The following is a 14,391-nucleotide window of genomic DNA, read 5'->3' as shown; positions in this document are numbered from 1 at the left end:
AAGAATACTTTCTAAAGCCTAACACTGGAGTTTTAGCATTAATAGAAAACCTATTTGAGGTTTATGTTGAACTTCAGATATGCTGGAGATGAAATCAATTAGCTTCAAACTCTGATTTGTGCCTAGAGAGAAAGGCAAAATGAGCTTTGGGGAATTAATTGTCTCTGTTTCATTTCTCCTTTTAGGACAATTGCCTCTAGTTTTTTCATAACATGAATATGCTAGAGTTACAAGCATGAGAGAGAGGAAAAGACAGAGTGGAAAAATGAACACATAGAAGTTATTTTTTAAGGGATGGCTACAAGAAGTGGGTGTGAAGTGATTACCTCGCTAGTATCTCAGAGGGGCTGAAAGTACAGGAGTTATCATACTTGTCTTTTTCTATTGAATCAAAACTGAAAATGAATACATCAGCATTTGTCATGATTTATCCTGAACTGCTTTGCAGCTCAAAGGGAATGAGAAGTTGTTTCTGTAAAATACATTCTTTATTTTATTGTACCTTGAAATCATCTGCCACAATATTACTTCAAATAAAATTGGCAACAGATGGAAGTCCTGTGCTGCAAAATAAGACACAGAGATGCTTACACATTAAAAGAACTGGCAAAACTTGAATATTCGGAAGAATTGTTTAACAACCAAAACACCAAAAAAAAAAAAAAAAAAAAAAACCCAAGTGTATCAGTAGTTGGGAAAAGTCGTGCCCTTGTGTCAGTAGCCTGAGGAAGCTGGAGGACATGGTTAAGAATGTTGGACCTCGAGAGGCAGATAGTTTAAACTCTGATCCTTCTCATTTTATTCGTTGGAACTTTGGGCAATGTAGAGAGTACTAGACCTTTTAAAGATATCATTTCTTCTTCTGTATGTTAGAAATAATGCTCATAGCATTTTCTGTGGGCCAAGGCATGGACAATAGAGCAGGGCCTGGCCAATGGTCAGTGCCCAGCGTTTGTTAGCTGTTAGCACCATGACCACTTGCATCCACCTCACTTCATGAAGCCCAGTTCTTGGGAGTCACGCATATCCTCTGGCACTACTGGCATTGATTGTGTAGTAGAAAACAAAACTAGCCCCAAATTTTAAGACCTGGATCTTAACTCAGCTTCTTCACTGCCTAAGAAGGGGGTGTAACAAGACACTTCCTCTCTTTGAATCTGTTTCCTCCTCAGTAACATGAGTAAGCCAGAGAGTTTTTGTGAGGCTCAAGTGGAGTTATTGGTATGAAAACAAAATGTAAAGAAACATGCAAGTTGTAAAGGAGCAAATAATGCTGGTTTCTGAAATGAGGACCATCTATAGAAAGACACCTGAGGAGAAAGACTTCACCGATTTTATAGCTCTAGTGTATTCATGATTGTTTGACTGAACAAAAATGATTAACAGCCCCTGAAATCTCTGATGAGTGACTGAGATCAGTGGCTCCCTGCCCTGATTATACGTTTTCATCACTGAAAGACTTAGCATGAACAGATACTAGGATCCCACTCTCAGTGATTGGTCAAGGATGGGAGCACGTGTTTATATTTTTAAAAGCATGTCAGGTATTGTCTGATGTGCAGCCAGGATTGAGAAATACTCTATTCGATGCAAGAGATGTGTCACGTAACAAAAAGCACTGGACTTTAAGTCATGGGCTATGGATTTTGGCTCAAGTTCTGTCACTGTCTAGAATGGTAAATTTGAAAAATTATAAATAATACTATTAATAAAAGCCATTGGAGATTGCAAAAGGACTTTCCATTTCCAACAGTCTCTGTTTCTGGTTGTTTAATGCTAAGACAACTGGTTGCTCTAGCCATCTAGGCAACCTGGTAGTTGTAGTTGTATCATAGAGGCAATCCAAAATTCATTCAGGGGTCTGAAATACTAGAAGGTTCTGGTTTGCTGAAGTTCATTTTGCAATAAATCAGCTGATCAACTTAGTCTTAAAATGATCACTTCTATTGGCCTAGGTAATCATTGGGGTAGTACCTAGCATATGGTAGAAGCTATAAATATTGATTGAATAACTAAATAAATAAGCGCAGTCATCACCTGTCCCAACATCATACCTGGTGGCTTTAATAATTATTCCCTATACTTAAGTATAAGGAATACACACACACACACAGACATACACACACACGCACATGCACACACACATAATGCCTGTTAATATTGCAAATACAAAGTTACTTTCTCTTCTGAGAAGCAGTGAACTCTTTAATGCACAGATCATAAGATCCAGTTCCCTGGAGGTATTTAAACAGAGGTGGATATTGAAGTTGGTGGGGGCTCAGCCTCAGATGACTTTTAAGGTCTCTTTCAACCCATAACTCCTGGAATGTGAAAGTGTGTAAAGTACCTCAGGCCTTCCATCTTGTTCGTGGCATTTGAACAGCAGAACAAGGGCAGATAGAATGCTATTGGTTCTAGTGTTATTTGTTTTCCTTTAAGATCAAGAGATCCAGTGCTACTGTTTTGAAAAATTCTAAATGTTTCTCTGCATTTGGGAAAGCCTGCTAAATTTGTCTACCATTTCAAATTCTGGTAGACATTTTTTAAGATGAAATGAGGCAACCAATTAAAGTGGAAATGAAAAGCCTAACGTTTTGGAGGTAGACCAGATTTCTAGAGTTCTAAAATCTGCTTGCGCACAGGGTTTGCAAATGCATTCCCACTGTTCAAAGCTGAATATTTATAAAATCATGTTCTGGAGTGAAGATTCTATGAAAGGAGGTAATTGATAGTGTGGCCTTTACAAGGCTGGCATAGGCCAAAGACACAAATTGGTGGCCTCTGATGATTCCAAGAACAGTTGTGTTTTGTGTATCTCACACTACATTTAAAAAATCCAAAATGTTACCAACATTTAAAACTCAGAGGTTTTCACATGCATAAAAATTATATTTCTGCTTTTCCTAAAAATCTAGAAAGACTATTATGCATTGCTGTAAAGAAATACCTAAGACTGGGTCATTTACAAAGAAAAGAGATTTAATTGGCTCCTGAGAAGGGGAAATAGGCAAGTCCCATGGCAAAAGTAGGAGCAAACGAGAGAGAGAGAGAGAGAGAGAGAGAGAGAGAGAGAGAGAGAGAGAGAGAGAGAGAGAGAGAGAGAGGAGGGGAGGAGGGGCCACACACTTTTAAATGACCAGATCTCAGGATAACTCACTCACTGTCAGAAGAACAGCACCAGAGTGATGGTGCTACACCATTCATGAGAAATCTGTCCCCATTATCCAATCACCTCCCACCAGAGCCCACCTCCAACACTGAGGATTGCAATTCAGCATGAGATTTGGGTGGGGTACAAATATACAAACTATATCAACTGTCTACAGTGGACCCACATTCTCTCATGGCAATAAAAGATAGGATCTGAAGGTCTCTGGCCCCTTATACTGGGACATATCACCCCAGGGTATCCCCACTTGGACCCTTCTTTCATTTCTGTCATCCGCCTGGCCACTGAAGGCATTTGCTTTGGTCTCCCCTCTCAGACAAAACTGTGACTCAGGAGGGCTGGCATGGCCAACCCTCCTTTCCATTTGACTGTGCCTTGAATGCAGGGAATATATGTCTTGCTACAAGTTGTTACACTCCAGCAGCGTTGCTTCTACTTGGTAGAACTCAAGAACCATCAACTTATCCTGCTCCCATTTCACACCTACCAATTCCTGGTTTTCCCTCTTTTCTATCCCCCAAATCTGGGCACTTTTCTTTGTTTTTTTTTTTTTTTTTTTTTTTTTTTTAGTGAAAAGGGCTGGTATTAATAATTACGGTTGACCCCTGAACAAGGCAGGGGATAGGTGCTGACCCCTCATACAGTTGAAAATCTGCATATAATTTTTGACTCCCCCAAAACTTAGCTACTAGTAGTCTTCTGTTGACTACAAGCTTATTGATAACATAAATAGTCTATTAACATATATTTTGTATGTTATATGTATTATATACTTATAATACAATAAAGTAAGCTAGAGAAAAGAAAATGTTTTTAAGAAAATCGTAAAAAATATATTTACTATTCATTAAGCGGAAGTGGATCATCATAAGGGTCTTCAACTTTGTCTGCACATTGAGTAGGCTGAGGACGAGGAAGAAGAGGAGGGGTTGGTCTTGCTGCCTCAGGGGCAGCAGAGGCAGAAGAAAATTCCCATATAAGTGGACCTGCTCAATGCAAGGGTCAACTGTACTCTGGGACAACATGTGTAAATTGGAGCTATTGTAGGTGTAATAGTTTTCTAGGGCTGCTATAACAAAGCATCACAAGCCACCTGGCTTAAAACAACATAAATTTATTTTTTCACAATTCTGGAGACCAGAAGTCCAAACTTAGGTATCAGCAGGGTTTTCTCTTTCTGGAGATTCTGAAGGAGAAAGCCGTTCAGTGCCTCTTTCCTAGCTGTTAGTGGTTGTTGGTGATACTTGGGGTTCCTTGGCTTGTAGGTACACCCCTCCAATCTCTGCCTTCCTCATCACATGAGATTCTTCCTGCATGGCTGTGTCTCTGTTTTCTTTTCTTATTAGGACACCAGTCATATTGGATTAAGGACCACCATTTTAGCTTAATTATCATTGCAAAGACCTGATTTCCAAATAAGGTTATAGGTTACAGGTTACAGGAGGTTAGGACCGCAACGTATCTTTTAAGGGACACAATTCGTATCATAGCAAGCTAGGTCATTTGTTCATGCTACCTCAGGCCCAATGCCTTCCTGAAAATTGCCCTTTATTTGTCCAGACAATTCTACTCAACACCTCACCCAATCAGATCCCAAAGCTCTAAACACTTATCCTTCCTCATCCTGCTTCCTCCATGAATGATCTCATTCCATGTTACTCTTAGGCAACAGGTCATCTGATTAAATAAAGGTAAGGAATGCTAAACTACACTGACTCTCTAAAGTTTATTTGCACTGTCTAATTAAAGATGATTTCTGAATTATAAGAGTAAAACATATTCAGTGCATAAAATTTGAATATTACATAGAAGCTACCCAGAGTTTGAATTATACCTCTGAGAAACAACTGTTAATTTGATTTTCTTCCAGTTTTTATTCTTTGCCTCTTAAAAATCAAAATTGTATAATTTTATGTATCGTTATAATTAAGCATTTTTTCCATGTAAACTCTAGTGTACTATATAATGTTCAATATTTGTTAAGTGTTTTCTAAATGCCAACTACTACCCTAAGTACTTTATGTGCATTATCTAATCTACTATTAATAGTTATAATATTCTTAGAGGTAGATATGATTATTCCTATTTTACGAATGAGAAACTGAGGCAGAGTAAACCTAGAGAATTTTTTTCTAGGCTACACAGCTAGTATTTCATAGAATCAGGATTTAAATCCAGCTCACCAAGCTTCAGAGCTTGCACTCACAGCACTGTGAAGAATATCTTAGAAATGAACCATAATTCGTTTTGATTTACACAGAAGCAAGAATCTCAAAAAGAATTGGCTTGGGTAATAAGGAAAAGGCAAATGAATCTTTCCATCCCTTTTACAGCACCTCTTTCCCCAAAAGAGATCTCAACACTCAAATCTCAATCCTACATTTGCATGCACACACAAGCACACACCTACACACACATGTGCGGACACATGCATGCCCCTCTACCATTCATCTAGTTGTAAATCTAGGGAATTATTCTTCCCTTTTTCTGTGTGCCTCTTCCTCCCATAATCAACCCACTACCAAATTGGCTAAGAAGCCAGATTTGCTTCTTAGATACATCTTTAAACTGTCTATCTCCATCTCCTCCAGGTCACCATCACCGGTGGCAGGGAAATGTAGCATTGCACCAGCTCTGCTCATTAATATCTTTGACAGTTGGGAACTTTTTCTCCTATTTACTTTCTACTGAGAAGTTAGAAATGTAGATACGAATGGTTTGAGTTGACACAGTACGCTGTCAGTTTCCCAATGGAAATGAATTAGGTAAAGGAACCCACATCAACTGCTGGATAAGAATCAGTGTGGGTGGTTTAGCTCTTTTCTCTCTGTGCTCTTTACAATATTCTAAGGCAGTTTTAAGCAATTGAGATTTTTTTTTACCTTCTGACAGTGCATCAAAAGGAGTGGCTTGAGCAGTCAGTATTGGGCTATGGGGTTGACAGATCTGGATTCAAGTTTCAACTCGGCTAATTATTTGTGTAACCTTTAGCAAGCTACTTGTTGTAAGCCTTTATTCGTTTCTTACGACCACTGTAATAAATTACCACAAAATTGGTAACTTAAAACAACAGAAATGTATTCTCTCAGTTTGGGAAGCTGCAAGTCTGAAATCAAGGTGTTCACGGGTCTGTGCTTCTTCTGAAGCCTCTAGGGTAGCGTCTTCCTTGTGGCTTCTTCCATCGCCTGGTAGCCCAGGTGTTCCTTAGCTTACAGCAGCATATCTCCAATATCTGTCCCCATCTTCACCTGGGTCTTCCCTCTGTGTCTTTGCCTTCACATGGCGTTCTCTTGTGTGTCTCAGTTTCCTTTTCTTGTAAGGACTCCAGTCTTATCAGATTATGGCTCACCCTAATCCAGAATGACTTCATCTTAATTTGGTTACGTCTTCAAAGACCCTATTTCCAAATAAGGTCACATGCGCAGGTGCTGGGGGTGAAGACTTTAATATATTCTCTTTTGCAGGGAGGGGAGGGGGTGAACACAATTCAACCCATAAGCCTCAAAACTAGCTTTCTGACCCGTGCAAGAAAGATAGTAATACTACCTGCTAGATATGGTTCTTGTGAGGATTCAGTGACACACATGTCTGGGCCCTCACACAGTACCTTCAACATAACCAGAACTCAGCACAAACATCCCCAGTCTTCTACCTCCCTTTCCAGACCCTCCCCTCCTCTTCTTCTCCTACTCAGCTACCCGTCTGTCATTTTTGTTTACTCAGAGTAGAAACACAAAACAAGCAACCATAAGTTTACCTATTTCCTGACTGCATCCTTCCTGCCATTAATTTAGCAGGTGTTTTTGGTGAATTTTTCAAAGGAATGTGTTTACCTTTCACAGTGTTTCCAGAAAGGACTCAAAGTTCAGTGGCGTGTAAAAGACTACTTTGTACTTGCCAGTACATAGTCCCCAGGTCTTCTGTAAGCACAGTTTCTTTGGGTGAAAAAAGCTGTGAAGAAGCCCGTTCCTCTCCAGCACCATCTGGAGACACTGATGAGGCCCCATTGATTTTCACTGCCAGTGGAGAAACTGAGGAGAGAGCCAGAGGAGCACCCAAGCAGGCTTGGAACAGTTCACTTTTGGAACAACTGGTAAAAAAGCCCAATTGGGCACACTCAGTAAATCCTGTTCACCTGGAGGCTCAGGGCATCCACATCAATAGACACACAAGGCCTAAGGGTCAGCCCTTGAACAATCCCAAGAAAAATTCTGGTAAGTATCACATTGTGGTTACTGATTTTCCTTGTTTCAGCTGGTCACATTTTGTTTTCAACTTCAATATAAACAGAAAAAATATTGATTTCATGGCCAGTCCTATTCTAGAAGGTACCATAAGAACTATAGTAGCCAGTCCTCAATGAAAGTCTCCTTGTTGCCAAGTACTATATTGGAGGAGAGAACAGGTGTGAGTCGATGACAGGTAATTTGATGATTCAGTTATTGCACCTGACAATGACAGCTATTATCATCACAATTCCAGCCCCACTTATTAAGCTTTCACCATGTGCCAGACACTGTGCTGGGCATTTTATATTATTTTACGAAATCTTAATATAATATTCAGGCAGATCATACTATTATCCCCATTTTACGGACAAGGAAGTTGTGAATTCATAGCACAAGATACAGGAGGAATGATTCAAAGTAAGGACATGGCCCAGAAGGGATAAGTTTTGGAGGCAGAAAGAACTGTGCTCAAATAACAGCTCTCTCCCATCTCAGCTCTGTAACCATTACAAAGTCCCATAAATGTTTTTGCAGCCCAGTTTTTTCATCTGTAAAAAATGACAATTATCACTTCAAATTAAATGATTTATATAAATAAAATTTCCTGAACATAGTAAGGGCTTCATGGGGGTGGTGATGATGGTCGTGGTACTTACGGTGCTGATGTTCAGACTGGAGGAGAGAAAATCTAAGGAAAAAAAATTGCGGATCTCCAAATATTCCAAGAGTTGTCACGTAGAAGAGGGATGAGACTGATGTTACATACTTTTTTCATTTATAGCAAGCTTGTCTGACTCATGGCCTATGGCTTTGTATGTGGCCCAACACAAATTTGTAAACTTTCTGAAAACATGAGATTATTTGTGAGTTTTTTTTTTTTTTTTCTCATTAGCTATCATCAGTGTTAGTGTATTTTATTTATGGCCCAAAACAAGACACTTTTTTTCTTCCTATGTGGCCCAGGGAAGCCAAAAGATTGGACAGCCCTGCTTTATAGGGCCCTTTTGAGATAGGCTCCCTCCACATGTTTGTACAGTTTGTTGGAATTTACCAGAAGACAAAAGAGATAGATTTTGACTCAATACAAAGGAGAACTTTCTTTGAACTAGAAGAGAATGTACTGCATGGGCTAGAAGTGCTCAAACAGGGGGCTGGGAGACCTTCTTCCAGAAAGGCTATGTCAGAGATTGCTCTGTTTCTGGGAGCTGGGCCTGGTGATGAGAAACAGAAGATGCTGGTTGGCTAACACTTTTGAATTCTTACTATGAACAAGGCAATATGTTGAAATTGGAATGTACATCTTCAGTTTTGATCCGCATGACCTTCCTCTGAGATAGAAACTGTTATTTTCCTATGGTTTAGTGCAGAATCCAGGTCAGAGTATTTCTGGATCCAGGTTCTAAATATGACTATAGTGACTCTTGAGCACTGAGCACTTGCCATGTGCTTGATGCTCAACATTTTGTCAGGTTCTTTCCTCCAATTCTTAGCTAGTTTCCTTTCTCATTTCAAGTCTTTGACTTGAAATGTCACCTACTTAGCTCTTTCTCAAATTCCTGTCTCAGTTTATTTTTCATCATAGAATTTATTACCAGCTGGCACTTAAAATTTATTCATTCACTTACTTGTTATTCTGCTTCTCCTCCCTACTTTTTATTGCCTGCCATGTTCCCTTTGTATCCCCAAGGTCTAGAATACTGCTGAGCACATACTGGGCATTCAAATATTACTAAATGAATGAACAAACTTAATCTCACTAGCAACCCTGTGAAGTAGGTAATATAACTCCCATCTTTCGGGTAAGGACAAAGACTTAGGCCAGGTCATGTGCCAAGATTTGAATCTATGAAGTCCTGACCCCAGAGCTTTATTTCATTATACCACACTGTCCCTTTAAGATAGTTTGTTGCAAAATGTATCATTCCTAAATTGCTTTCAGGGAAGGACATTTCTATTTTTTTTTTTTTTTGGCTCAAAACATAGGAAAGCATATCCTGTCTAGGTCATGCCCTGTTGCTCCAAACTCCAAAGCTACATCAGTGTTCTCTAGTGGATTCTTCTTGCACTGAATATTGTTGGCACTGAATGGTCCATCTGACAGGGCCAGAAATCCAAATCAACAGCTATTAAGCACCTAGTGTTCACAAAGCAACACGCTTGAAAGTTTTCATTTACTTGGAGATATTAAAATGCCATTCTACCTTTATTTCAGGAAGTGATTCCTGCATTGGGAAATTCAGATTCACAAAAAAAATTTTCACTGTTTGACTTGGGCATGTGGCATGTGCAGAGGGAGGTACTCAGTACATACTAGGCATAGAACAGAGTGTGATGAACTAAACTGAATTATATAAAGATAGACTGACTGTTTGACAACCACTGTTAGGAAGGTACTATTCATTTTAATTCTTTTACATATTTTTTGAATTTTGGAATGATCTGAGTTGCTCCAAATATTCTAGACATCTATGTGCTATTAAAACCTTTTGAAAGCTTCTAGAAAGTGATTTAAAGCACATAAATTATCTTAAGTCACTACTGAAGAATTAGACTTTAATTTGTGTAGGTCAATGGGCAGAATTTCTCAGGTAAAAGCTTCATGATTTATATATGCATTTATATATAAATCTTGGAGTTTATATATGCAATGTATTATATAATATGGAAGTTTATATATATATGAAAATGTAGGTAAATATATATGTGTGAATATATATATATTCACACACACACATATAGCAGTCTTGGCTATGTTGTAAGAAAACCACATCTTTTGTATGGAAAAATTATTTCGTTGGGCAAAGAAAGAAAACATCAAACTTATTAGTATTAGTGGATATGTGTGTGTTATGTAGACCCAGTCTTAGGTTAATTTACTGTTTGTTTTAATCTTCAGCTGGTTTGAAGTTTCCAATAAAACTAATGAAGTAACAGCCTCTTGTTTTTTTAAAAAATCATCAGTTGACAGTCTACAGGGACTGTAGACACATTTGCTTTCACATATCCATTAATAACTACACTTGACAATTTTCCATTCACAAACTTTCCCCTCATTTAGAAGTTCGAGCCCTATTTTAGCCACTGATTCTTCTGTGTCTCTCTCTTTGGGGGTTTTGAACAGTTTTCCTTGAAACAGAAAGTTTTCTGAGGATTATGCAAAAGCTATATATATATATTGAGGCGTTGGGGAGGTGGTTTCAAAGAACAGGAAGGGAATAGATAGCATTTTTGTTTTCTTAGAGAAATATGGGGAGGCAGGTGAGGATCATGTCAGGGTTTTATTTATTTATTTATTTATTTATTTATTTATTTATTTATTTATTTTTCTTTCCCCTCTGAGCACATTACAAATTTCTCAGATTTCTCAGATGTCCAGTTGTCGCGGGGGCGCGGTGTGGTCCCGCACACTTGAGCCTCATCTCTGTCCTGCTTGCCTGCTTTGCCTTCCAGGTTCCGCCGCCAGACCTTTCACTGCCATCGGCCTCTGCAGGAGGAGCCAGACCCCCTGCGCCCTGCAGAGCGCCGGCCCGAGTAACGCAGAGCTGGAGCCGGAGGAGAGGATGGCAGCCCCAGCAGGCTCTCAGGCACACCCCGACATCCAAAGCAGACTCCTGGGCGCGTCCGGAAATCCCGTCGGAAGAGGCTCGGTTGCCATGGCGCCGGAGATGCTCCCCAAGCATCCTCATCCCCCGCGGGACAGGAGGCGTCAGGCGGACACCTCCCTCCATGGCAATCTGGCAGGAGCGCCCCTTCCTCTGCTGGCCGGTGCTTCCACCCATTTCCCCTCCAAGAGGTTAATAAAGGTTTGCTCCTCAGCACCCCCCCGCCCAACCCGGCGTTTCCATACGGTTTGTTCACAGGCCCTTTCTAGGCCGGTGGTGAATGCTCACTTACATTGACCGCTGCGAGGGAATTGTTCGGCGAGTGCTGCCCATCTTCAAATCAATGCCTGCTCAGAACAACAGAAAGGGCCTCAGATGTACTGGTTTCCACAGAACCATTGTTAGGCTTTTGTGAAGCATTTTTGAACCTAATAAATAATGTCAAAAGTCCGTAGCGCAGCCAAAAATGTTCCTTTTGAAGCATCTCTAATAGTATTTTTGTTCTGCGGTGTCTCCCAGTGTTACAAAGAATTTGTGCCTCACAATAGGGATGGGGTACATCGCGTGCCACTTTGCAACGTGCCTCGTGGGATTGTGAGGACCCCTCTTTGTTTTGCTTTCGCAGGTAAACGGTTTCACTTGCCAACCTCGCCTTTGGCTTAAGGATGTTTTCTAAGGGCCTTTAGAATTTCTAAACAGCGATTGGGAAAACATAATTGAATGTCTGTAATTTAATAATTTACATGAAATTTGATTACTCCTGATGTGCCCAGGGGAATTTTTCATGTCGTATTAAGGGTTTAATGTTAGAAACCTGAAGCTGGACCCTAGTTTGAGGCCCTGAAACACTTGGAACCAAGTTTAATGTAAAAGAGGTGCGTGAATTTGCTGATTTGTAATACAAAATACTGGAGCAGCTTAGGAAACCTTTTATCAAACTGGTAATTTTAGGCAATACCTTTTATTTTGTTTAATATAGCAGCTTTTCATCATGGTGGGATGCTGATACTAACTTTATCAATTAATTTTATGAGTTTAGGTTTTCTCTTTTTAATATAGTAGGTTTTTTTCCCCTTCAGAAACAAAGAGAAGTCAATGTGACTGATATGCTTATATGCAGTTTTGCACTCAAGTTCCTTGGAATTTTCCCACAAGCTTAGATTAACAGAGTTTGATAGATAGAGGTTGTCAAATCTTACTGCATTTAAAAAACTTTTTTTTTTTTTTTTGCTTTAGTTCAACCTAATATCCATAGTATGATTACATTTAAGACAGCATAATGTCTCAAGTCCAAATTTACGTCTCAAGGTTTTGAGAGGAATGAAGTGTTACAAGCAATAACTTCCTAACATTTAAGAGTCTGTTTAGTCCTTTGGAGACTGAAGACTGTTTACTTTTTTTTTTTTTTAATATTAGCATGCTTTAGGAATAATGCACTTTAAAGAAAAATGGTATCCCTAAACTTTAGAGCTTTCTTGGTTCCAGATTAATATGATTTTTATAATAGATATGCTTTTATTTATTAATATGGTTTTATTATAAGACAATATACAGGTTATCAATGTTGATTTTTGTGGTTTCTTGAAGATATACTGGCATCTGCTCATCAGAGTTCATGTGACAATCATAAATTCAACTTCATGCCATTTGGTTGGAGATAAATGTGTAGGCAAACTCATGGACTTATATAGAAGTTTGATTCTGGGATATTTTAATTTGCTATTTAATTATGAGTTAACACAACTGATGTTTTTAGGTCAAGAAATCATTAAGTTATTTTAAAACAATTAACCAAAGTTTTGTAATGGTCAATTTCAAGAATAGAAAATGTACTTGATATAATAGATGGATTCCTTCAACTGTAGAAGTGCAAATTACTGAATTTATTAAAAATGCAAAACAGAAGGAGAGATCCTGTTCAGAATTCAGAAAAGGAATACAGGCTACAGATATAAAATATATTGTATTCTAAAGAAGTTTCCCAGAGTGTTTTGTGAAACACTGGTATAAGAAAGATAGTTTGTGAAATGGAGAGTCCATAGATAAATATGTCTGAGAGACGCCCACTATGCATGCTCTTAGAGAGTCATAGTAACATTAGGTCCCTGAGAAGTCCCATAATTAAAAAAATCTGATAAACTCTGTTTAACCCAATGTCTAGCAACCTTATTTAATCATGGAATTCTGATAGATTGGTGTGTGTGTATATACATATACGTGTTTTTGAAAAAATCCTATCAGTACTTTGTACCACCAGTGTCCTATGCAACACACTTGGGAAAACATTGTTCAGAACTCTGTTCTAAATACACCAAAGTCTGTGTAGATTTGTAGGGTTCAAAGTAAGGATTTCTTTTCACATTAGTGAGGTAAAAATCAGGGCTAAAGAAAGAAGCACTTTGAGACCCTATTCTTCCTTGGAGCAGTGTAATGAACTGTCTCTGTTTGTTTGTCCTCATTTTGGATGCACATGTCTGGGAGAAAATTAGTTGATCCAGCCTAATCATGCTCTTTAGTGATGGATGAGAAGCATTTTCAACTCTGTCATCGTCATAGGCTGGAGGGGTTCAGGTCCTTTGGAATGACAGCTTCTTTTGTACTATAACTTAGACACAAACGCACCAAGGTTAATATAGTGAATTCTTTCCCAATACCATTTGTTCTGAAAGCAGCACTAAATTAAACAGTCATAACCGAGGATGAATCCATTTAAGGAGATAAATAATATATTTTTATATGTAGCACAGGCAGTGAGGACTAGAATGAGGCCCTATTGTATAAAATAATTGTTTCACAGGTTCTGAGTTACAGTTTGCCTTTATTTCTTTTGTGGTTTGACTTATGGTTGTGTGGTATTACCACATACTATAAGTATCTTTAAGGAACATAATATGCCACTTCATAGAAAAATGTTTTTATGAAAGTTGCATTAGAAAATAAATATTGACAAGTATAAAAATTTGGTGCATTGAAGAAACTAAGTATTTAGGATAGTCCTCCAGTGAATAATGTTTACAAATAAGGACTCTTTTTATAATACATAAAATAATTATAATAATAGCTAATATTTATTGTGTATTATACTAGAGACTGTACTGTTTAACATGTATTAATTCATTTAGTCCTTATAATGGCTTCATGAAGTAGTTACTATTATCTCCATTTCATAGATAAGGTAGCTTCATCTGTAATGATAATAATGATAACATATACATACATATACAAATATGTTTTAAAAAACTATGTTATTTTATATATGGTGCTGTATTATACAATATATTATGAAAACTAGTATATATGCATATATGAATATGTTTGTGTTCCACCTACATCTATAAATCAGTTTTTATACCCTGCTGTTGGTACATAAGTGAGGTGAGAATAGAGACTC

General features: G+C 38.4%; 1 protein-coding gene across 2 annotated transcripts in view; it reads left to right on the top strand.

Moving 5' to 3' along the window:
* Positions 1–11,467, top strand: part of C10H12orf42 (chromosome 10 C12orf42 homolog) — a 178,223-nt gene extending 166,756 nt beyond the window's left edge. For both annotated transcript variants that reach the window (XM_010357278.2, XM_010357277.2), the window contains 2 exons: positions 7,012–7,383; positions 10,849–11,467. In XM_010357278.2, the coding sequence (XP_010355580.1) occupies positions 7,012–7,383; positions 10,849–11,297 (821 nt within the window). In that variant the 3' untranslated portion in view covers positions 11,298–11,467. The remainder of the gene's footprint in view (positions 1–7,011; positions 7,384–10,848) is intronic.
* Positions 11,468–14,391: the final 2,924 nt, after the last annotated feature.

This window comes from Rhinopithecus roxellana, chromosome 10, assembly GCF_007565055.1.
Source record: "Rhinopithecus roxellana isolate Shanxi Qingling chromosome 10, ASM756505v1, whole genome shotgun sequence".
Lineage (NCBI taxonomy): Eukaryota > Metazoa > Chordata > Mammalia > Primates > Cercopithecidae > Rhinopithecus > Rhinopithecus roxellana.
This window is presented reverse-complemented; position numbering and strand designations above follow the sequence as displayed.